Below are 25,985 nucleotides of genomic sequence, written 5' to 3'. Positions count from 1 at the left end.
TATGTGGGGGGTGGGGGAGGTGGTCGGGGGAAACTTTTTTTCAATATCTTACCTTGCCGGAGATGCGATAGTTTTCCGGATCGTATCTCCGGTCGCTCTGCGGCCTAACATCATGGAGCTGGCGGCCTTGCTCGAGACTGACTTTGAGCCCCACCGCGGGACCATTGACTTACCATCGGACGCTGTGATCCCTTGCCTGGTAATACTTACCAAAAATAACAGAAAAAGAACGAAAAGGACAGACAGTAAATGAGTTTAATATCAGTAAAATGGTGTGAGGAATTCATCTATCAGCTATGTGCAGCAGAAGTGCCTCTACCATTAGGTCAAGACTTTGTCAATATCGTTAGAAAATGCATGACATTTCTAAATGACGCTCAAGGCTCTAAGATAATTGACAATGTAATGCCCATGGCACAAGCAAAGAAAGAACAGTTTTGTCAGCATTTGTCACATACCCACATCTAACCTACACCTACAGAGGTTACAAGCAATGAAGTATCTTTGGCAGCCTGTCATTGATATTAGTACAGATATTTTTGCAAGGGTGTTTTTAGATGAAAGAACTAATTCTTGTGTTCACTGGAATTTGGAAGGATGAGAGTGGATCTTACAGAAACATATAAAATTCTTAAAGGATTGGACAGGCTAGATGCCGGAAAAATGTTCCCGATGTTGGGGGAGTGCAGAACCAGGGGTCACAATTTAAGAACAAGGGGTAGGCCATTTAGGACTGAGATGAGAAAAAACATCTTCACCCAGAGAGTTGTGAATCTGTGGAATTCTCTGGCACAGAAGGCAGTGGAGGCTAATTCATTGGATGTTTTCAAGAGGGAGTTAGATTTAGCTCTTAGGGCTAAAGGAATTAAGGGATATGGGGTAAAAGCAGGAACGGCGTACTGATTTTAGATGATCTGTCATGACCATATTGAATGGTGGTGCTGACTCAAGGGGCCGAATGGCCTACTCCTGCACCTATTTTTCTGTGTTTCTGTGTTTCTACGTAGAATGTTGGCAAATCAGTATCAGGCCTCAAAAGACTAACAAAGTGAATGATCAGGTAGTCTTGGTTTCTTTCAGTTTTAATTGAAGGGTAAGGACTGTCCACGACCCAGTGGGTAACTAGCCCGCCTTTTCCAAGTATGTCATGGGACTTTCCAGGTTCATCTTGAATTGGAACAGTGGATTTCATCTGAAGGATGGAGCCTCAGATAGTGCAAAACTCCACCAGTCTCAAGGAGTGTTGGTGCAGGCAAAGATCTCAACCCTCTGGAAAGGAGCTAAAATCTTTCCCTTTCTGACCTAGTGGAGGTGACAACACGTGCAGCCTCAAACGCAACTCCTCCGAGTATCTTTCATCACTATTTGTGCAAATTTTGTTTTTCCCAGTGGCTTTTGTGCTATTTAAGTTTAGTTTAGTTTATAGAAACTGGCCCTTTCGGCCCACCGGGTCCGCGCCGACCAGCGATCCCCGCACATTAACACTATCCTACACCCACTAGTGACAATTTTTACATTTACCAAGCCAATTAACCTACAAACCTGCACGTCTTTGGAGTTTGGGAGGAAACCGAAGATCTCGGAGAAAACCCACGCAGGTCACGGGGAGAACGTACAAACTCCGTACAGACGGCACCCATAGTCGGGATCGAACCCGGGTCTCCGGCGCTGCATTCGCTGTAAGGCAGCAACTCTACCGCTCTACCGTGACCACCCAATAAATCGTTTAAGGAACGATTTATTGTGCCGCAAGAGAAGTGGCCCGCTCCTTTGTAATTATTGCATGTTGTTGCTTTCCCTCTCGCTGGGCTTTATCCGATCGGCGGCTATATAAATAAAGTATCAGCACCTGCCATCACATGTAGAATGTAACAATTGAAAAGCATTAACATTTTGAGTAACTGTATCCAAATAGTAAAAGATTCTAAAATGCAAATAGTTCATCGCTCTTCCTGAAGCTGATTTCTAAACCTGATGCTTGTTTTTGACAGGTCCAGGAAATCCCGGCATTGATGGAATCGTTGGACCTCAAGGTTTACCCGGACCAACTGGTCCTCCAGGGTTCGGGGGGAACAAAGGATATAAAGGTGAGTAAACGCATCAGGCTAATAACTCTTAAGGTGGACACAAAAAGCTGGAGTAAGTCAGCGGGTCAGGCAAACTCTATCCCCTACTCCCAATTCCTCCGTCTACGTCGCATCTGCGCCCGGGATGAGGTGTTCCACACTAGGGCACCAGAGATGTCCTCATTCTTTAGGAAACGGGGCTTCCCCTCTATCATTATAGATGAGGCTCTCACTTGGGCCTCCTCTATATCCCACAGTTCCACTCTTGCTCCCCCTCTCCCCATTCATAACAAGGACAGAATCCCCCTTGTCCTCACCTTCCACCCCACCAGCCATCGTATACAACAAATTATTCTCCAACATTTCGACCACCTCCAACGGGATCCCACTACTGGCCACATCTTCCCATCTCCACCCTTTTCTGCTTTCCGCAGAGACCGTTCCCTCCATAACTCCCTGGTCCACTCGTCCCTTCCCACCCAAACCACCCCCTCTCCAGGTACTTTCCCCTGCAACCACAGGAGATGCAACACCTGTCCCTTTACCTCCCCCCTCGACTCCATCCAAGGACCCAAACAGTCTTTCCAGGTGAGGCAGAGGTTCACCCGCACCTCCTCCAACCTCATCTATTGTATCCGCTGTTCCAGATGTCAACTTCTCTACATTGGCGAGACCAAACACCTTCGCTCAGTCCGCCTTAACCAACCTGATCTCCCGGTGGCTCAGCACTTCAACTTCCCCTCCCACTTCCAGTCTGACCTTTCTGTCATGGGCCTCCTCCATTGTCATAGTGAGGCCCAGCGCAAATTAGAGGAACAGCATCTCATATTTCACTTGGAGAGTTTACACCCCAGCGGTATGAACATTGACTTCCCTAACTTCAGATAGTTCCTCTGTCCCTCTCTTTCTCCTCCCCTTCCCACTTCACCCACTGTCTTCCTGTCTCCAACTACATCCTATCTTTGTCCCGCCCCCTCCCCTGACATCAGTCTGAAGAAGGGTCTCGACCCGAAACGTCATCCATTCCTTCTCTCCTGAGATGCTGCCTGACCCACTGAGTTACTCCAGCATTTTGTGTCTACCTTCGATTTGAACCAACATCTGCAGTTATTTTCCTACAGGCTAATAACTCTTGCCTGTTAGTGGATTCAAGTACTTCTTTAATGCCATGATTAGGATATTAGTCCCATAAGGCGTGGAAACAGGCCCTTTGGCCCAAATTGTCCACACCGGCCAACATATCCCCGCTGCACTAGTCCCACCTGCCCCCCTCCAAACCTGTCCTATCCATATACCAGTCTTAACTGTTTCTTAAATGTTGGGATAGTCCCTGCCTCAACTATCTCTTCTGCCAGCTCGTTCCATACTCCCACCACCCTATGTGTGAAAAGTTACTCCTCCGATTCGGATTAAATCTTTTCCCCTTCACCTTAAACCTATGTCCTATGGTCCTCGATTCCCCTACTCTACCTGATCTATTCCTCTCATGATCTTACACACCTCCATAAAGTCAGCCCTCATCCTCCTGAGCTCCAGCCAACTCAACCTCTCCCTACAGCTCAGACCATCTAGTCCTGGCAACATCCTTGTAAATGTTCTCTGTACCCTTTCCATTTTGACAATATCTTTCCTTTAACATGGTGCCCAGAACTGAACACAATACTCTAAATGCGGCCTCACCAACGTCTTATGCATCCGCCACTTGACCTCCCAACTTCTATCCTCAATACTCTGACTGATGAAGGCATGAATATTCTCCCAGTAGAATTGACTTATTCTCCACCACTGTTGCCATGACCTGAAGTTATACCCTCTATACATGTATTGCAAAACTGGAAACTATGGTACCCACAGTTCAAGAGATTGGCGACTAAATACTGAACCCATACGCATGGGTACACTTCTGCTGCCTCCAATGCCATGTACAGGATGTCTCCTTCTGCTGGGATTAGTTGACGTTACAGGTCAGTGTACAATAGGGTTGCCAACAAAAGGTGACACGTGACATCACCCAGCCAGCGGCCACGTGTTCCCGCTCCACCAATAGCGGCTGCCTCGGGCCGGGAGGCGGGTTGCTACGCCACCTCCATTAAGTGGCGCCCAGGTCTCCAGGCCTACTGCGGCCCCCGGGTCTACAATGTCCGGGCCTTCAGTGTCTGGGCCTACAGCGCCCCCCCGGACCTAATAATGGACAAGAGCAGTCCCGTACGGGACAAACCAATTTAACCCAAAATACAGGATGTCCAGGCTAATATGGGACAGTTGGCAACCCTATTGTGCAATGCTGAATGATTCCAGTGTTGCCAGTTCAGCATGCAGAGTTCCAGTCAATGTTGAACATTGTGCAGTTAAGCCTTTGTTAACAAGAAATCAGCTGCCTGAGTTTGAGTATAATTTATTGTCACCGAGGTACAGTGAAAAGCTTTTGTTGCGTGCTAGCCGGTCAGCGGAAAGACAATTGATTACAATTGAGCCGTCCGCAGTGCACAGATAAAGGATGAAGGGAATAACGTGAATCATGACCTCTCGGCCGACAGATCCAGAACAATGTGTAGTGTGCTGAGATATGAAGATGGCAGGTTTGGATGGGGAATGAGAGGGTCGCATACGGCCCTGGTGAGACCACATCTGGAGTATTGTGGACAGTTTTGGTCTCCAAATTTGAGGAAGGACATCCTTGTAATTGAGACAGTGCAGCGTAGGTTCACGAGATTGATCCCTGGGATGGCGGGACTGACATATGAGGAAAGATTGAAAAGACTAGGCTTGTATTCACTGGAGTTTAGAAGGATGAGAGGGGATCATATAGAGATGTATAAAATTATAAAAGGACTGGACAAGCTAGATGCAGGAAAAATGTTCCCAATGTTGGGTGAGTCCAGAACCAGGGGCCACAGTCTTAGAATAAAGGGGAGGCCATTTAAAACTGAGGTGAGAAAAAACTTTTTCACCCAGAGAGTTGTGCATTTGTCTAATTCTCTGCCACAGAGGGCAATGGAGGCCAAATCACTGGATGGATTTAAGAGAGAGTTAGATAAAGCTCTAGGGGCTAGTGGAATCAAGGGATATGGGGAGAAGGCAGGAACGGGTTATTGATTGGGGACTATTCAGCCATGATCATAATGAATGGCGGTGCTGGCTCGAAGGGCCGAATGGTCTCCTTCTGCACCTATTTTCTATGTTTCTTTGTCTTCCTGACCACTCCCATAGTGTGTAAAGGAATCCTACAAATGCTCCCATCAGGACCCCAAGCCTCCCCGGGGGGCCAGGCTTTCTCCCTCCATTTAACCAGCTCACTGCCACCCCGGGTATACTCGATTTGGCATTGTGTCATTTTATGGCTGTGTGATCGAGTAGAAACCACCACATGGTGGCCAATAGGTTTAGTTCAGAGATACAGCACAGAAACAGGCCCTTCGGCCCACCGAGTCCGCACCGAGCAGTGATCCCCGCACACCAACACTACCCTACAAACCCAAGCCAATTAACCTACAAACCTGTACGTCTTTGGAGTGTGGGAGGGAACCGAAGATCTTGGAGAAAACCCACGCAGGTCACGGGGAGAACGTACAAACTCCGTACAGACAGCGCCCGTAGTCGGGATGGAACCCGGGTCTCTGGTGCTGCAAGCACTGTTAGGCAGCAACTCTACCGCTGCGCCACCGCACTGCCCTAAAACAATCTTGGCAGTGATAGGGTTAATGTCACCAGTTGTTTCACAACAAAAATTGCCATGGGTTGCTCACGTGACTTTGTTTCCACTTGCCAGGTGAACCGGGCGATTGTATCTGCAATGGGGTGCGTACAGGAGGAAACCAAGGCCCGCCTGGTCCCCCTGGAGAACCAGGGAAGCCTGGCTTTGATAGCGGGAAAGGACAGTGTGGAAATCCTGGAGTGCCAGGACCGCCAGGATATTTTGGACCATCCGTAAGTAATACTTGTTTCTGAGCTTAGATCGCCGACCAGTGATCCCCACACACTAAAACCACCCTACACACACTGGGGACAAATAACAATTATACCAAGCCAATTAACCTACAAAACCTGTGCGTCTGTGGAATGTGAGGGGAGACTGGAGAACCCATGCAGGTCACGGGGAGAACGTACAAACTCCGTACAGACAGCACCCGTAGTCAGGATGGAACCCGAGTCTCTTACGCTCTAAGGCAGCAAAACGACCGCTGTGCCACCATGCTGCCCTTAATCCGTGATGCACATAATCCTGTTATGAATATGGGAAAAAACGGAATGTGGAAAGGCAATTGAGTCCTTCCCATGAATTCTCCCTTATTTGTCTCGTTACTGAAGAAGTGCAAATAAGCTCGGATGGAACCAATTTAGGTCAATTTGGTGGAGGTTCTTCCAGCCTCACTTAATTGGGAAATCCCACTGAATATCCATCTCATTCTGCAACCAACCTACTGAGCCTTGACTGTTTGCATGCCCTCGATGATCTCAATGTCGTCTTAATATGACTGAAATCAGAATACAGCACATAGCTAAACATTATTTGATTTATTGTGGTTCTTGAAAATGGATGGCATGATATATTTCCTTTGCATGTGTGCTCCTGAATGTGTTCTAACAGAACCACTGAAAGCTTCTCCGTGGATTGTCACTTGTCGTGGTGGAGAAGCTTGTGTGGTCCTGAGATCCTGAGAGCGATGCCGTCTGGAGCTACGCTCCTGGTAGGGTCACCTATGGCGGTAAGATCGAGAGGGAGGTCCCTGACAAAGAGCGATCCAACCGAGACCTCAATGGTGGAACAGGCGGAGGGAGGATGGCCATGGCCATGATCCCTGCCATGCTAACATGTGGAGTTCCCGATCTAGTGTAAGTTCGACAAAAGACCCTTGGACATCTTTGCTTGTCTATGCAAAAACAAATCCTCATTCCCCCTTGTATCTTTTATGTTTATCTCCCCTGGACTTTGAACCGTCCACTAAAGCCAATAGCTTCCTCACTCTTTCTAAACCTATCGCCTCCACAATAGATGTTCTCTAATTTATTTGCTTGAAGGAATCTAAGCTTATAGTTCAAATCTTTGAACCCATGAAACATGCTTTTCTCTGTATTTTTCCAGGGATCTTCGCACCCTTTCTAACTGGTGGAGATTAAAATTGGAAGCAATGTTCCAGTTGTCGCTTAACTTAGTGCTTTATGAGGGTAGAGTATAACCTACTCCATGTCACCTTCCACAAGCCACAGGCATCAAAAGTCTTTACTACCTGTACTCTCAAAATGTCCTGCCACTCTCCGAGATTATCACGCTTCAACATTCACAAAGTTGTCCAGTCCATCACCAGCTCTGACCTCCCCACCATCGAAGGGATTTACCAGAGTCACTGCCTCAACAAGGCAGCCATAATCATCAGAGACCCACACCACCCTGGCCACACACTCATCTCAACATTACCATCGGGAAGAAGGTACAGGAGCCTGAAAACTGTAACGTCCAGGTTCAGGAACAGCTTCTTCCCTACAGCCATCAGGCTATTAAACACCACAACCTCAAATAAGCTCTAAACTACAATAGACTATTATTATGTGTAGGAAAATAACTGCAGCTGCAGGTACAAATCGAAGGTATCACAAAATGCTGGAGTAACTCAGCGGGTCAGGCAGCGTCTTGGAGAGAAGGAATGGGTGACGTTTCGGGTCGAGACCCTTCTTCAACCTATTATTATTATTATTATTATTATTATTTACAGTGTACTGTGTTTACATATTCACAAAATGCTGGAGTAACTCAACGGGTCAGGCAGTGCCTCTGAAGAGAAGGAATGGGTGACGTTTCGGGTCGAGACCCTTCTTCAGTCTGAAGAAGGGTCTCGACCCGAAACGTCACCCATTCCTTCTCTCCTGAGATGCTGCCTGACCCGCTGAGTTACTCCAGCATTTTGTGTCTACCTTTGATTTGAACCAACATCTGCAGGTATTTTTCGATACATGTTTACATATTCTGTGGTGCTGCAGCAACTAAGAATGCCATTGTTCTAACTGGGACAAATGCAATAAAACACTCTTGACTCTTGACATCCCTTTGTTCCTCTACATCCCTTGGAACTTTGCCATTTCATCCACATTTTCTCTTATTGCTTCTGCAGCACTTTCCACTCCTCTGTGTCCGATTCCGTTAGTTCATTGGCTGCTAATGATGTTAGCGGGTCTATCTCTTGGTCTCATAGAGACATACAGCTTAGAATCGGGTCTTTAGGCTCATCACCACCACGCCAACCATCAAGCACTCACTTGTACTAATCCAATTTCCATTTTATTTTCCCTACGCTCCCATCAACCTCCCTTCCATTGACTCCATTTACACCTCACGCTGCTTCGGCAAGGCCAGCAGCATAATCAAGGACGAGTCGCACCCTGGCCACTCCCTCTTCTCCCCTCTCCCATCGGGCAAGAGGCATAGAAGTGAACAGTTTCAGATTCAGAGACAGTTTCTTCTCAGCTGTTATCAGGCAACTGAATCATCCTACCACAACCAGAGGGCAGTGCTGAACCACTATCTACCTCTGTGGTGACCCTCGGATTCTCTTTAATCGGACTTTATTTTGCACTGAACGTTATTCATGTTATTTCCTTTATCATGTATCTGTACACATGTTTAGGCTAAACTAAACTAAACAAAACAGGTGAAGGCAACGGTAAGCCTATGTGACGTTTTCTTCTCTTTGGTACGTACATGGTCAGTGCAGACTCTTATGTACAGTCTGAAGAAGGGTCTCGACCCGAAACGTCACCCATTCCTTCTCCCCAGAGATGCTGCCTGATCCGCTGAGTTACTCCAGCACTTTGTGTGTACCTTCTTATAATATACAGTATTTTAACATTTGCACACACAAACCCAAGAGCTTGCTGGAAAACAGGAGCGGCTAGATTCCTCCTGGGTGTCAGAGAGATAAATCAGCACCTTATAGAAATGATGGTTATTTCATTACTTGGAGGAAATATTGCCCGACGCTCCAGAAACAGCGAAGGTTGGAGAAGGTTGGACAGTTGGAGTGCTTGGTGCTATTTCCCAGCCAGTATCAAATTCTCCAACACACCCTTTGTATGCTAAAATAAGAATTCCCAATCTTCCAATCTACCTTGAAACAGCCCTTGCACTTTTTTTCATCTGCTCTTTCTCTGTAGCTGTAACACTATATTCTTAGTTTAGTTTAGTTTTAGAGATACAGCGTGGAAACAGGCCCTTTCGGCCCACCGGGTCCGCACTGACCGGCGATCCCCGCACTTTAACACTATCCGACACCCACTAGGGACATTTTATTAAACATTTATACCAAGCCAATGAACCTACAAACCTGTACATCTTTGGAGTGTGGGGGAAACTGAAGATCTCGGAGAAAACCCCCGCAGGTCACGGGGAGAACGTACAAACTCCGTACTGACAGCACCCGTAGTCGGAATCGAACCCGGGTCTCCGGCGCTGCGTTGGCTGCAAGGCAGCAACTCTACCGCTGTGCCACCGTGCTGCCCTTAATGGGGCGCACCCTATATTCTGCACCCTATTTTTTTAACTTCTAGACTAAAAGGTTATCGAACCAAAATAAATGTACATTGATTGTTCATTTCCTTCCATAGATGTTGCCTGACTGCTGAGTTCCAGTTGCTCTCCTTTTCCTATGCTGTAGGTTCCAACTTCTGCAGCCTTTTGTGACTCCAAAAACAGAGGCCATCTATCTACTGATGAAGAATGCTAACTCTTCCTTTTATATTTTAGGGTGTTCCAGGAGTGCCGGGAGGGTCAGGTCCAAAAGGACAGAAGGGAGACTCGTCATTCACGCCAGCAAAAGGTAGGAGTGAAGAAAGTTCAAGTGAGGGGAATCGCCAACTCATGGGATTTTGTTCCCAAAATCAATATCAAAAGCAAAAGGAACTCAAACATGCTGGTTTAAACCGAAGATAGACACACAAAGCTGGAGTGACTCAGCCGGACAGGAAGCATCTCTGGAGAAAAGGACTAGGTGATGTTTCGTGGCGAGACCCTTCTACAGACTCATCTTTTGCTGGACAGCAATTAAATAATTATTCATATGGTCTGGCAATATTCATGCGTAACACATTCTAAATACTTGTCTGGCATGTTTCAGGTTTAGTGTCGGCTGCCTCATTTTAAAACAAATGACAAAATGATTAAAAAGCTGATGGTGCAATAACAGTTCAACAATTTAATGGAGCTCATAGACAGTTCTTCAAAACATTGCTAACTGTCTCATTTCATATGACCGCTGAGTACTTCCATCATTTCAGGAGTTGAGTTTAGTTCTTCTGATTCCATGGAGTCTGAAGAAGGGTCTCGACCCGAAACGTCACCCATCCCTTCTATCCAGAGATGCTGCCTGTCTCGCTGAGTTACTCCAGCATTTTGTGTCTATCTGTAGTATTTCATTTTTTCTTTAAGAAGCTGATCATGTATCTCCAAAATACTTGAGTTTATTATTTTAGCAGACCCGTTAATTGGCTCATAGTATAAGAAAATAACTGCAGATGCTGGTACAAATCGGTTTATTCACAAAATGCTGGAGTAACTCAGCAGGTCAGGCAGCATCTCGGGAGAGAAGGAATGGGTGACGTTTCGGGTCTGAAGAAGGGTCTCGACCCGAAACGTCACCCATTCCTTCTCTCCCGAGATGCTGCCTGACCTGCTGAGTTACTCCAGCATTTTGTGAATAAACCGTTAATTGGCTCGATGTGAAGTGGTTAATGCCTCTGCTAAGGCACAGACGAATGGAAGATGTTTGGTACATCAACGCACCACTGCCAAGGTTAACATTGATCTCCCTTTTAAAGGTCCCAAGGGAGACCCTGGAGCTCCAGGACCAGCGGGATCCTCTGGACTTCCGGGAAAGCCGGGGCGGGATGGCTTGCCAGGTTTAACGGGACCTCCCGGTCCAACCGTGAGTCGTTTTTAAAAATCATCAAAAATTATTTTATTCAAGAAATAAATATATACCAAATATGTTCCTTCCAAATCTCCATCTGACATTCTCGGAGGCTATACATACATTCAATACAGATATTGAATACATCAATTACAAAACATTACCCCCCACCCTTGCTACAACCTCTTCCCTTATTTGGAGGGGCGTCTGTCTCCACCACACCCTGCCCCCCACGTCCAGCAGCGGAAGGACCCTAGACTGTGGTCCTCCCCCACAGATCCTTGGCGTTGGCTGCACCAAGCTTCAGTACGTCCCTCAGCACGTACTCCTGCAGTCTGCAGTGGGCCCAACCGCAAGTACCATTGCAGTTCAATACATTGTAATGTTTTATACATTAATGTTGACAGCAGTGGGCATGACAAAGTACAGTAACACACATCTGGGATATCTTGATCTGTTGCTGTTTATTGCTCATGATGAAGGAGCAACATTGACAGGCCTTTTGAATCAAACCTTTCTACTGATCCAAAGGAATGAAGCTAAATTACTCTTCAACCAATTTAACCTCCTACTTACAGACCTTGCTTCTGCCAAAAAGTCAAAGATCAAAGCCAAGATCAAAGATGCCCAGTCTGTGGTTTGATGATCCCCCAGTATTCCCTGCAGCAGGTTACTGGAGCAGATTTGCTGACTTACCAAGTAAGGATGCAGTGGATCTTTTATCGCACAACCATCTATGAACCACTGATGTTGAGACTAACCCCTCTTCAGCCTGAAAGAGGCAAGGGCACTCTGTGTGAATACCCAAAGTAACTCAGAATTCATTGTGCCAGGAGCAACATAGTTTTCTGTTTCAGCAAAGGGAACAATCATATAGTCTGTCCTGTGTCACATGATGAGATTATCCCTGTGGCTCCCTTTATGCAGTTTCAAAACTCAGATTTCCCTCTGTGATGTTTTGTGCTGAATTTAATTTCATTTTTCCCTTTGAAACACCCTTGTTCCTGACCATTTTGTTCCCATCAGCCAAAACATATGAAAAGGTAGAATGAATGAATGAATGAATGAATGAATGAATGAATGAATGAATGAATGAATGAATGAATACTTTATTGTCACCTATGACATCACAGTGAGATTCTTTGTTTTGCATACCCGAGGTATGCAAAGAGTTGCAACTTAAAGGGCGCTGACAAAGTTACAGTGTAACAATGGCACCCACCCAGGAGTGTTGCCCTGAGTAGCTTGTGCTAGAGTGCCAACTGCAACAGAGACCAATTCCAGGACCTGTAGTTGTGGTTGGATACACAAGCTTGAGCAAGCTACCAAGGACCATATAACACCTTGTGCCTCCCCACATGGCCAATTTCCATAAAATGTGCGTGGACAAGGGCAGGTTTGCTTGTTATTCTGTCCCAAGGAAGACAAACAATGTCAAGTATGATCTTTACCTCCCTCCGACATGCACAACTGCAGTTGATGGCAAAGCAATGGAAACCTTCTCATTCCTGGTTCAATGGGATTGCGTTCAGTCACCACATCCTACTCACCATTGTAACAACTGACATTAGATAGAGCTCGAGGGGCTAGTGGAATCAAGGGATATGGGGAGAAGGCAGGCACGGGTTACTGATTGTGGATGATCAGCCATGATCACAATGAATGGCGGTGCTGGCTCGAAGGGCCAAATGGCCTCCTCCTGCACCTATTTTCTATGCTTCTATGAATTATAATCTGGTGATCAAGCTTAGAAACATCCTGGTTTGTGTACCCTCGCAACATGACACACTCTACATTAATTCCCGCTCTCGGTGGAATTCCTGCCGAGATACATCATGGATAGAATTTACACACAGAGCCTTTGTGGGAATTGGGGGTGAGGAGATCATTCCAGTGGTCCCAAAATGGATAGTATAAGAAAATAACTGCAGATGCTGGTACAAATCGATTTATTCACAAAATGCTGGAGTAACTCAGCAGGTCAGGCAGCATCTCGGGAGAGAAGGAATGGGTGACGTTTCGGGTCGAGACCCTTCTTCAGACTGATGTCAGGGGGGCGGGACAAAGGAAGGATACAGGTTTTCAGGGCGGCACGGTAGCGCAGCGGTAAAGTTGCTGCTTTACAGCGAATGCAGCGCCGGAGACTCAGGTTCGATCCTGACTACGGGTGCTGCACTGTAAGGAGTTTGTACGTTCTCCCCGTGACCTGCGTGGGTTTTCTCCGAGATCTTCGGTTTCCTCCCACACTCCAAAGACGTACAGGTTTGTAGGTTAATTGGCTGGGTAAATGTAAAAATTGTCCCTAGTGGGTGTAGGATAGTGTTAATGTACGGGGATCGCTGGGCGGCACGGACTTGGTGGGCCGAAAAGGCCTGTTTCCGGCTGTATATATATGATATGATATGATAAGATAGAGGGAGATCTGGGAAGGAGGAGGGGAAGGGAGGGACAGAGGAACTATTCTTCCATTAACTTTGACTGAATTTCAAATGGTTTCCATACATATCTGATGCTTGTCTCTGTGTTGTTGTGTAGGGGGACCATGGATTCAGGTTTCCAGCTGTGAAAGGGTCCCGGGGCATCCCAGGTCCAAGGGGACCTCCAGGAGCAGGAGGTGACCCGGGTAATGGACTTTCAGGACCTCCAGGTTTCCAAGGACCTCCAGGTGATGCAGGAATTGATGGAAGACCGGGATCACCGGGATATCCAGGAGCGCCAGGTATGAGAACCATGACGTTCTGCTCTATTTGTCTGCATTCTTCATGTAGAATTTCTGCGTGATTGATGGTTAGGGACAACTGTATAATAATGGCTTGCCATTGATGAAATGGCCAATTAGCCTCTAAAGTCCACACTGTTCTTTTACAAACTCTTTACAAATTAATAAAAATAACTTCACAAAATAATAAGTTAAATGCATAAATGATGGATGCCATTGGTTTCAGATGGAGGGGGGGGAGGGGGAAGACTTGGACAGATGATTGCAATTTACACCTGAGGTCCATGAAATGGTGCTTCTGCAGAGGATACAGCTTAATGAGTGTTGATATTCTGATTGCAATGTACAGCAATTAATGCGTAGAATGGATATTGACAATGTTCCTGTTTAAATTGTTTGCAATCCATCTGGAAGCCACTTAGCCCAACCTCAAGTCCCAGGTAACATGGCAGCCACGTCCCTGTTTTCTCAGTTGCCAAACCCGTGTCCAGATTAGGTTGAAGGAGATCAGACAACGACACCAATAGGTAGCATCTGCTTCTGTGACTGTCCGCTGCCATCTGGAACCATAGGAAGCGAGCAATGCCTCCCTTTCCTTGACAAAGCAGAAGACCAAATCAAGATCAGGTGCGAAGGGAAGCTAGCCAAGAATATAAAGGAGGATAGTAAAAGCTTCTTTAGGTATGTGAAGAGGAAAAAATTAGTTAAGTCAAATGTGGGTCCCTTGAAGGCAGAAACAGGTGAATTTATTCTGGGGAACAAGGAAATTATGACAAAAAACGCAGATTGCAACTCCAAAGAAGTCTTATTCACTATCATTCAGTGGATGGAATATCTCATCCTTACCCAATATGTAATTGTGGACCCATCAATGAGATTCACTTTTAAAGGTCTTCTGAAAGGCCTATCAAGCAAATTAGTTGCAGTCATATCCATGCACTTTCAAAGGGAACTTGGGAATAGACAAAACATGCTGGTCTTACCAACGACCCCAGTCCTGAAAAATGAACGAAATACATGACCGAATTGGCTCATCCATTCAGTGAATGTAATTGAATGCCCATCCAGCCACAGCCATCCATCCATTCAGTTCCAGTGTCGGACTCTCTTCAGATCGGACTCTCTTCCTCACGTTCCACCATTAGCTACTAATGGAATAGGTTTGCACCTCATGTGTTTCACCTTTCCCATCACCACAGCCTTATCCTGCTTCCAGGCAATAAAAAGCAATTTTAATAAATGCACCAACTCAATTTACACTGTAAAATTGCACTTCCACACAGGTATGTAGGTTAATTGGCTGGGTAAATGTAAAAATTGTCCCTAGTGAGTGTAGGATAGTGTTAATGTACGGGGATCGCTGGGCGGCACGGACATGGAGGGCCGAAAAGGCCTGTTTCCGGCTGTATATATATGATATGATATGATAGTCCACTCTGACCGGTGAAGAAGTCTTTTTGCTACTGAAAACATTTTTGGTCCTGAGAGCGGCTACTGACTGAAGTGTTGAGGTCAGAATGACAACACTGGCATCAATGGCCATGAAATGAAGATTGCCATCATGTCTACCTTGTTACCTTGCCATTCTGAAACGCTACTGGCACAGCAACAACACCAATGCTTCTCATTCTCACCTGTGAGGTTTACTGCATTATCTTTAATCATGCCCTCCATTACCACTCTGTGACATACAGATGTCAATTCCCTTTACAGATCTGTGCAGAAATCCTTTCTCTCATATTCTCACCTTTCAAAAGTTTCTTTATTATATCTTTGAGTCAAAATGTGATTCCCTTTCCCATTCCTTCCCTCCCGAGATGCTGCCTGACCCGTCGAGTTACTCCAGCATTTTGTGATTACCTTTCCCATCTCCACAATAAGCTAGTTGACCTCCAGTTCCTGTGAATTACTTATTTCCTCTTTAAGTGCAGGAATTCCAACATATGTCCACCAATCTTCAGGCACTATTGGATATTTATTGGAACAGAAACCTGGCTGATATGTATTTTCCTCATCAGTTAAAGCATCTAAATGTAACAAAGGTTTGGGATCAAGAAGCTTGAAGAAACCAAGTGCTTCTGGCCTGTTTGGCTTGAGACTGGTTGTCAGGTTTTACCTCGCTGGTAGCATGCAACACATTTAAATGGGAGCACATATCAATATCCATCTTTGGTAGAAATCAGATTAAAACTATTTTTTTAAAAAAAATACAGTGTTTGTTCTGTGGCAATAATTGCAGAAGGACTTTCAAGTTGAGGTGACGACTTTGTTCCTGTCAGGCGGTGCCATTTAGAGACAGAGCGATCACGTTTGCACTGTTGTTCCTGCCCCTCTTGATTTATTCCACGTCCTTTGCATGGACACTACAGGTGACTGCGCTGGGGAAACCGCTGTTGAAGGCCTGAGAACGGGAGGTGAGAGGCCAGAATCCTCACAAGAAAGGTTACCATGGCAATGATGGCAGGAAACTCCCCCCGTCCTCCCCAACCCTTACATCATTGCCAAAACGCTTCAGTGCCACGATTTGCATGCTACAGCTGTACTCTGGTTTAGCAACTCATATAACTGCACCCAGTATTCTCTCCTCTCTTCTTCTTGCATGCTGTAGTGCACATTGTTGTGCAGACTGTTAAAATGCCATGTTTCATTTGGACTAATGGATTAAACCATCAATATCTCAGGTCTCTTAAATGGCCTGCTGTGATGTCTTTCTCAATTGTGTAAAATTGCAAGCAACTGACTTCTCGTGCATTAACCACTCTCATTTGCAAAGTTATTCTTCCTTCACCTTTGGGCTTCCTCCTGAATCTAACTTGTGGTACCACGATCAAGAGTGATTTGTACCCGGTACTTTGAGCTGGTAACCATTCTTCCTTTGCAAGCGTAGAGCAGGAACATCTAAGCTTCTAGCTATCATTCACTTCGTAACTATGTTGCTTTTAAAACCTTCCACAAGTCCACAACTCTCTGCAATCTTATTCAGCCTGATAACCTGAAATAATGTCATCCTTTAACTTGGGCTTTTCATCATTTCTGTATATGGTGGCCCCACATATAACCTCTTCCCCTCACTTTTTCTTTTAAAATCCCCTTTTATACTTGGTCTTTGACCAAGCTTTTGACCACGATCAGCTATCATTTCATGTGGTTTGCCATCGATTTCCTTTTGGTAACACTGCTGTGAAACATTTGGTGCAGTTAGCACAGCCATTGTACAAATGGAACTTGGTGCCTTCTTCACAGCTCGTATATAAATTGTCCCTGTTTGCCCCAATAATGGTCATTCACGTTGACATCTCAGACTGGCTGATGCCTGGCTTCAGATTGATAGTTTGTTCGCCAGGCGGAGAGGAAACCTAGCGACAAACACTCAGGATTGTGGGTTGCATCTGATGAAACCAGCGTTATGAGGAATAAGTATGGTTGCTAAGTGTTTCTACAGATTATACTGTGTAGGCGAACTTGAGGTTTGGACAGCACAGGTTCGCTAATACTATTGGAAGCTTTGTCCGACTATTTTGGGTGAGGATTACAATACACCAGTCAGGACTTGGAGTGTTTAGTCATTTCTCCATTGTATCCATCCTGTCTGTTTAAAGAAACCACATGTTTATTTTTGAGACACAAAGAACTGCTGGTGCTGGAATCTTCAATAAAACACGAGGCAGCATCTTTAGAGGACATGGATATGTGCCATTTTGGGTCTGGATTTTTCTCACTGTAGTCACAGGGTGCACCAAAACATGGAAAGGCCAACGGAAACATCACTATCCATGTCCTCCACAGATGTGCCTGACTCGCTGAATTACTCTTGAAATTTGTGTTTTAACCCTTTTATTTTCCTTGCTTTCCCATCAATGTGAATCTACCACACATCTAAACACAAGGGGGACTTACAGAAGCCAGTTATTCTTTGGTGTGTGGGACAGAGTTAGAGCACCCAGGAGGAATCCACATGCTCACAGGGAGAATGTCTGGAGAACGGGGGCGGTCACGGTGGTGCAGCGGTAGAGTTGCTGCCTTACAGCGAATGCAGTGCCGGAGACCCGGGTCGATCCAGACTACGGGTGTTGTCTGTACGGAGTTTGCACGTTCTCCCCATGACCTGCGTGGGTTTTCTCCGAGATCTTCGGTTTCCTCCCACACTCCAAAGACGTACAGGTATGTAGGTTAATTGGCTTGGTAAATGTAAAAATTGTCCCTAGTGTATGTAGGAGGATAGTGTTAATGTGCGGGGATCACTGGGCGGCGCGGACCCGGTGGGCCGAAGGGCCTGTATCTCTAAACTAAACTCAACTAAAAGATTCAGTGATTGGAGATCATGCTCTCCATCCGTGACACCAGGGATGTGGATTGGTGGTCTCAGAGGATTAAAGGTCTGTGCGGGAAGGAACTGCAGATGCTGGTTGGCACCGAGGACAGGCACAAAGTGCTGGAGTAACTCAGCGGGACAAGCAGCATCTCCGGATAGAAGGAATGGGTGATGTTTCGGATTGAGACCCTTCTTCAGACTGAACCGCTGAGTTACTCCAACATTTTGTGTGTATTAAAGGTTTGCATTGGACTTATCCTCGTGTGTTCCCAGTCTGACATTCAGCAATCAAAGCATGGTCTCCGAGAAATAACTAATGGCTGCCCAATTTCCCTCTCAATACAACTAGAGTTCCAATCATGCAGCTCTAAATAAATAATTCAGTCAATAATACGCAATTCAGTTTCTCGGCAGATATCATTTTAATTAATGAGATGGTGTACTGGGAAAACTGGTTGTAATTCTAGGTAAAACAGAGAAAGAACAGGAAGAAAATAAGAGGGTCAATTTTCAAGATTCAAGATTCAATTTATTGTCACATGTACCAATTAAGGTACAGTGAAATTTGAGTTACCATAGAGCCATACTAAGTGAAAAACAACAAGACACACAGCCACATAAAGTAAAATTTAACATAAACATCCACCACAGCAGATTCCACATTCCTCACAGTAATGGAAGATAATAAAGTTCAATCATCTTTCTCTCTGTTCACCCGCGTTCGGGGCTGTTGAACCATCCGTCCACAGTCGCTGTTGCCGACTGTCTGTTGTCCGAAGCCCTCGCCTGGTTTTACATCAGCTCAATATAAAGGATTGAAGTGGAAGAAAAGTGAAATATTGGTTTGATTCAGTAGAAATTTGATGAGCGTACATCTGGAGTAGTGTATGCAGTTTAGTTTCCATTAAGATTGTATTTGTTTTGGACTCAAGTGGCATAGAGCGACTAGATTGCTCCCTCATGGCAAGGTGTAGTGGTCTGAAAAGCATTGAACTAGGTGGGCCTATCATCAATGTAATTGGAAAGGTGTGACTGAAATAAATAGGACTCTCAAATAATTGACTGGATTCATTCAGTGAAGACGTTTCTTGTATCGGCACAGCCTGCCATTCGGAGCCTGTGCCTCGTGATAAGGACTTTCCCATTTAAAACGAGAATGAGGAGACATTTTCTTTTCTCCTGATCTTTAGAAATTTTCTGCCCGGACGGTTGTGGTTGCTCAATTATTTAATATATTTTGGACTAAAAATAATTAGGTTTGTGTATACCTGAGGGAAATGGAAGGTAAAGGTGCAATGTAGACCTTGAACTCTAAGACAGCATAGACTGCTTTTGAAGAAGCAATGAACTGCAGATACTGAAATCTTGAGCAAAATGTGCTGGAGGAACTCAGTGGGTCAGGCAGAGCTGTGGAGGGAATGAACAAATGAGTTTCATGTCAGACCCACAGCTAACAATCGCCTGTTTCCTTTACCATCGTTACTTTTTTGCATTTCTTTCATTCATTTGTTCTACATCTCTCTATATCACCATCTATATCTCTCGTATCCCTTTCCCCTGACTCTCAGTCTGAAGAAGGTTCTCAACCCGAAACATCACCTATTCCTTTTCTCCAGAGATGCTGCCTGATTCGTTGAGTAACTCCAGTTTCTTGTGTCTATCTTTGGTTTAAACTAGTATCTGCAGTTCCTTCCTACACATACTAGAGATAGGTCCTGTTTGAAGAAGGGTCCAGACCTAAAATACTGCCTGACATTCCCTCCACATGCAGTGTAGGTTTACCAGGTTAATTCCCGGAATGGTGGGACTGTCATATGTTGAAAGACTGGAGCGACTAGACTTGTATACCCTGGAATTTAGAAGGATGAGAGGAGATCTTATCGAAACGTATAAGATTATTAAGAGGTTGGACACGTCAGAGGCAGGAAACATGTTCCCAATGTTGGGGGAGTTCAGAACCAGGGGCTACAGTTTAAGAATAAGGGGTAGGCCATTTAGAACTGAGATGAGGAAAACCTTTTTCAGTCAGAGAGTTGTGAATCTGTGGAATTCTCTGCCTCAGAAGGCAGTGGAGGCTAATTCTCTGTGTGTGAGGGTGGAAGTCAGTGGTAGCTGCAGGTGAGGAGGTTCAGTTCACGCTGAGAACCCACGGAAGTGGGTTCATGGTGCAATTCAAGTCAAGTCAAGTTTATTGTCACATGCACAAGCATGGTGAGATACCAGTACATTAGAAACCTTGCTTGTAACAGCTTCACAAGCACAAAGACTCTGACAACACACAAAAACGTCAACTTACATTACGCACAAACTCTACAACTCGGCAAAAAGAAAAAAGACTCTGCAAAGAAACGGTCATCAGTGCAAAGCCCAATTAGGAAATAAGTCCATGGTACTGCAGGATTGTAAAAGAGAGTTAGATAGAGCTCTAGGAGCTAGCGTAATCAAGGGCTATGGGGAGAAGGCAGGCACAGGTTACCGATTGTGGATGATCAGCCATGATCACAATGAATGGCGGTGCTGGCTCGAAGGGCTAAATGGCCTCCTCCTGCACCTATTTTCTATGTTTCTAGGATGTTTGGTAGAGGCTTTGGGTTAGGACGTCAACAGTCAAGATGTGGGGGTGTTGACGGTAGGTTGATTGTTAGGAGCTGGTTTGACAGATGTGTGATTGCCAGGCTCATGATTATGGAGATAGACACAACAAGCTGGAGTAACTCAGCGGGTCAGACAGCATCTCTGGAGAACAAGAACAGGTGACATTTCGGGTCAAGACCCTTCTTAAAATGATTATTTCCTAATCTGAGGAAAGACATCCTAATCTGAGGAAAGACATTCTAGCCTTAGAGGGAAGGGAGTACAGAGAAGGTTCACCAGATTGATCCCTGATAAGTGTGAGGTGCTGCATTTTGGTAGGACAAATCAAAATAGGACGTACAGGGTAAATGGTAGGGAATTGAGGAATGCAGTGGAATAGAGGGATCTGGGAATAACTGTGCATTGTTCCCTGAAGGTGGAATCTCATGTGGATAGGGTGGTGAAGAAGGTGTTTGGTATGCTTGCCTTTATAAATCAGAGCATCGAATATAGAAGTTGGGATGTAATGTTGAAATTGTACAGGGCATTGGTGAGGCCGAATCTGGAGTATGGTGTGCAGTTCTGGTCGCCAAATTATAGGAAGGATGTCGACAAAATGAAGAGGGTACAGAGGAGATTTACTAGAATGTTGCCTGGGTTTCAGCACTTAAGCTACAGAGAGAGGTTGAACAGGTTGGGTCTTTATTCTTTGGAGCGTAGAAGGTTGAGGGGGGACTTGATAGAGGTTTTTAAAATTTTAAGAGGGACGGACAGAGTTGACGTGGGTAGGCTTTTCCCTTTGAGAGTGGGGAAGATTCCAACAAGGGGACATAACTTCAGAATTAAGGGACAAAAGTTTAGGGGTAACATGAGGGGTAACTTCTTTACTCAGAGGGTGGTGGCTGTGTGGAATGAGCTTCCGGTGGAAGTGGTGGAGGCAGGCTCGATTTTATTATTTAAGAGTAAATTGGATAGGTATATGGATGGGAGGGGATTGGAGGGTTATGGTCTGAGAGCAGGTAGATGAGACTAGGTCAGAGAAAGTGGTCGGCGTGGACTGGTAGGGCCGAACGGGCCTGTTTCCGTGCTGTAATTGTTATATGGTTATATGGATGGCAGGACTTTCATATGAAGAAAGACTGGATAGACTAGGCTTATACTCGTTGGAATTTAGAAGACTGAGGGGGAATCTTATAGAAACATATAAAATTCTTAAGGGGTTGGAGAGGCTAGATGCGGGAAGATTGTTCCCGATGTTCGGGAAGTCCAGAACCAGGGGTCACAGCTTAAGGATAAGGGGGAAGTCTTTTAGGACCGAGATGAGAAAACATTTCTTCACAGAGAATGGTGAGTCTGTGGAATTCTCTGCCACAGGAGGTAGTTGAGGCCAGTTCATTGGCTATATTTAAGAGGGAGTTAGATGCGGCCCTTGTGGCTAAAGGGATCAGGGGGTATGGAGAGAAGGCAGGTACAGGTTACTGAGCTGGATGATCAGCCATGATCATATTGAATGGCGGTGCAGGCTCGAAGGGCCGAATGGCCTACTCCTGCACCTATTTTCTATGTTTCTATGTTTCTATGAAGGATGTTCAGATAAATGGGCTGGTACGTTCTTTACTTTAAAAAGGTCCCTCTTGAGGCAAGTTGCTGCCACACACCTCTGTGAGCTGGGATCAACTCATCTAGAGTCCTTTAGTGCAGAGCAAGGCTTACAAGCAAAGTGGAAGTAGCTTCCGCTTGATTGTCCAGACCCCAGGTTAACAAAGGCAGTGACATCCAGGCATGGATTGGATGTTATTGGACCCCAAAGTGCTTGGCCTGGTTCCTTTGTGCATCACTGTTCCAGAGGCATGGAGGAGCCAGAAGGAAATTAGGGGGCCAACATGCATTTTGCAGTCAGTCCCCAGTTTTGCTGAGCGTTTGATTTTCCATTGAAGCTGAATCCTGCGGTACACAAAAACATGCTGCGTGATTGCATTTCAAAAGGTAAGTTACATCCCGATTCTATGTTTTCATTGCTGTCCTGGTATTTTTACAGAGATGGGCACTCTGGTAGCAGAAGGAAGTTACGCTGAGAGTTGTGTTGTTTGGGGGGTATTAGACTGGAGGCACTAACAGTCCAGTCAGAGTCGGACAGCCTGGTCTGAAACCGACTCTTTACATTGCCTGTCCCTTCCTCCTCTTTTCCCCTTGTTCTACTCCCTTTCCATCTGCTCCTTCCCATCTTGGTCCACTGATTTTGGCTCGGCTGGGAACTGCTGCAAATGAATTTTTGGAAACCCACCCTTACTTGTGTCACAAGATGGCTCCAGAGAGATTGGGGCCATTAAAGCAGTCTTTAAGCATTTTAGTGGCCTGTTGGATGAGATTGTGAAGCTGCCGAGCATCTTATTCCAGGAAGGATCTGCTATCAAGAACCAGGTGGTAAGAGGAAGGTCCTCATCTTCCGGTCGTCAGGTCCAGTTGTGTGCTGATGATTCTCAAGGCTCAGGGGCATTGCAAACTGGTGCACGACGAGGATGTGGGAGTTGTATCCTGGGGAAGGCCAACGAACCTCACTGCACTTTGCAGATGTGTGAGGGAATTGTGTGTGCAGTAATGGAACTGTGATTGAATAGGGGCTGGGCAATTTTCACTGAGGCCAACAGACATTCACTGAGCCATATAGAAAGTCTCTAACCTGAATGTCTGTAGATTCAGGTTATTTGTTGAACCTAATCAGGTGTATTTGCTTCTCAATGCCAAAATAATCAAAGGTTATGGAGACTATGCAGAACATTAGTCATGTTCCAACTGAATGGTGGATCCAGCTCAAATAACCAAATGACCTATCCCTGCTCATATTTCTAACGTCCTTTCCTATATATGCATGTCGGTGTGTATTTGTAGGAGAATGCCTATGCATGTGTGTGTATATATGTGTCTGTGCACATATATTGATGTGTGTTTTGTAATCTGTATACATATATACGTGTGCGTGTCTACAGGAATGTGTTTGTGCATGTGCGTGAGTATGTGATGGGAAGTTGCTGCTGCTCAATCATTTATTGATCTGCTGGTTGTATGTGATTTGGCAGGAGGCACACTTCCCTGTGTGGTCCGAGGCAGCAGAGGCTTCCCAGGATTGCAAGGACCTCCAGGACGGTCAGGTACGTTCTCCATGCACGGGCACTCGGCTGCTGTACAGCTGAACGCTACAGAAATATCTCAGTGGGGACACAAGAGGCTGCAGATGCTGGAATCTTCAGCAAAATTCCTGGAGGAACTCAGCAAGTTCAGGGGAGAAAGTTGAGAAAGATAAGTAGGGTTTGGACAAAGTCAGGCAACTGAAAGATGGACATAGATGTGAGCAAGGGGGGGATTGGCAGATAATATATTGTTATTGCCAAAACTGCCTTTATAATTATTTTTAGTCAGATTTGTTCCCAATATTTAACAATGAGTAAATGGGTGAAATCGTGGATGTGTATTTTTCTTGCTGTCCTGCTACATTGCTTTGGTAAATTCCTATTGGTAGATAGGTGGTGCAGCAGTAGAGCTACTGCCTTACAGCGCCAGAGACCCAGGGTCCATCCTGACTACGGGTGCTGTCTGTACGGAGTTTGTACCTTCTCCCCGTGGGTTTTCTCCGTCTGTGTTAGGAAGGAACTACAGATGCTGGTTTAAACCGGAGATAGACTCAAAAAGCTGGAGTAACTCAGCGGGTCAGACAGCATCTCTGGAGAAAAGGAATAGGTTTCGGGTCGGGTCTGAAGAAGGGGCTCGACCCGAAGCGTCACCTATTCCTTTTCTCTAGAGATGATGCCTGACCCGCTGAGTTACTCCAGCTTTTTGTGTCTATCTTTTCTCCGGGTGCTCCGGTTTTCTCCCACACTCTAAAGACGTACAGGTTTGTAGGTTAATTGGCTTGGTATAAATGTAAAAATGATCCCCAGTGTAGGATAATGTTAATATGCAGGGACCACTGGTCGGCGCGGACTCGGTGGGCCGAAGGGTCTGTTTCCGCGCTGTATCTCTAAACTCTAAACTCTGAAGGATTTCCCTGAAGTGGAAATGAACAGAAGCATGAGTCAACGGTCAGTCAATAATAACGTGAGTCAACAGAACAAACGTCACAAATGTTATCACCATTGTAGTGGGACATTAGAAAATCATCTTGTGCAAAGCAATCATCGGGAAATGTTAGAAAGCTGTGTTACAACATTGTGGAGCACAGCATTTGTGCAACCAAAATTATACCTTCAATCAGTATTCCTTCTTTTATTTTGTCCTTCTCTCATTTTTTCCCATTCCTTCTCTCCAGAGATGCTGCCTGAGTTACTCCAGCATTTTGTATCTAAAAAACCGCCCACTCCTCCGACATCAGTCTGAAGAAGGATCTCGACCCGAAACGTCACCTGATCTCCCGGTGGCTCAGCACTTCAACTCCCCTTCCCATTCCCAATCTGACCTTTCTGTCCTGGGCCTCCTCCATCGTCAGAGTGAAGCCCAGCGCAAATTGGAGGAACAGCACCTCATACTTCGCTTGGGCAGCTTACACCACATTGACTTCTCTAACTTCAAATAGCCCTTGCTTTCCCTCTCGCTCCATCCATCCCCCTTCCCAGTTCTCCCACCAGTCTTACTGTCTCCGACTACATTCTATCTTCATCCCGCCCCCTCCCCTGACATCAGTCCGAAGAAGGGTCTCGACCCGAAACGTCATCCATTCCTTCTCTGCAGAGATGCTGCCTGACCCGCTGAGTTACTCCAGCATTTTGTGTCTATATTCTTTTATATAGCTTGACTTAGAAGAAGTAAGATGCTAACAGTTTGAAGTTGTTATTAAGAAAAATATTGATCAGCTTGATTTCTTCCTCAATCATTCATTCTCGGTTCTTTGCGGTGAAATATCCTTTAGGTGCAAAAGGTCAACCAGGAATTCCGGGCAGTCCAGGGCGACCAGAATTGAATGGACCAAAGGGATTCCCTGGAACTCCAGGCTTGTTGGGTGAAATAGGTCCTCCTGGTATGTGCTGATCCATTTGTGGCTTTTAAGAGTCATACACTTGAGCATCTGACGACAGTAGGAGGGCACTCCGTACATCTTAGCATTATTTATTTATTTGGGGTCAAAAAGGGATATTGTCATATGAGGAAAAATTGGAAAGACTGGGCTCGTATTCACTGGAGTTTAGAAGGATGAGAGGGGATCTTATAGAGACATATAAAATTATAAAAGGACTGGACAAGCTAGATGCAGGAAAAATGTTCCCAATGTTGGGGGAGTCCAGAACCAGGGGCCACAGTCTAAGAATAAAGAGGAGGCCATTTAAAACTGAGGTGAGAAAAACCTTTTCACCCAGAGAGTTGTGAATTTGTGGAATTCTCTGCCACAGAGGGCAGTGGAGGCCAATACACTGGATGAATTTAAAAGA

General features: G+C 45.5%; 1 protein-coding gene across 4 annotated transcripts in view; it reads left to right on the top strand.

Annotated features, from left to right (window-relative positions):
• col4a6 (collagen, type IV, alpha 6) overlaps positions 1–25,985 on the top strand; it is a 409,834-nt gene that overhangs the window by 297,374 nt on the left and 86,475 nt on the right. For 3 of the 4 annotated variants that reach the window (XM_078412091.1, XM_078412090.1, XM_078412092.1), the window contains exons 21-28: positions 1,992–2,087; positions 5,836–5,993; positions 9,802–9,874; positions 10,872–10,978; positions 13,499–13,682; positions 16,052–16,096; positions 23,646–23,717; positions 25,469–25,576. In XM_078412091.1, the coding sequence (XP_078268217.1) occupies positions 1,992–2,087; positions 5,836–5,993; positions 9,802–9,874; positions 10,872–10,978; positions 13,499–13,682; positions 16,052–16,096; positions 23,646–23,717; positions 25,469–25,576 (843 nt within the window). The remainder of the gene's footprint in view (positions 1–1,991; positions 2,088–5,835; positions 5,994–9,801; positions 9,875–10,871; positions 10,979–13,498; positions 13,683–16,051; positions 16,097–23,645; positions 23,718–25,468; positions 25,577–25,985) is intronic. The other variant, XM_078412093.1, reaches the window with a different exon arrangement.

The sequence above is a fragment of the Rhinoraja longicauda genome, chromosome 15 (assembly GCF_053455715.1).
Source record: "Rhinoraja longicauda isolate Sanriku21f chromosome 15, sRhiLon1.1, whole genome shotgun sequence".
NCBI lineage: Eukaryota > Metazoa > Chordata > Chondrichthyes > Rajiformes > Arhynchobatidae > Rhinoraja > Rhinoraja longicauda.
Note: the sequence above shows the minus strand (reverse complement) of the source record. Positions and strands in the feature narration are given on the sequence as shown.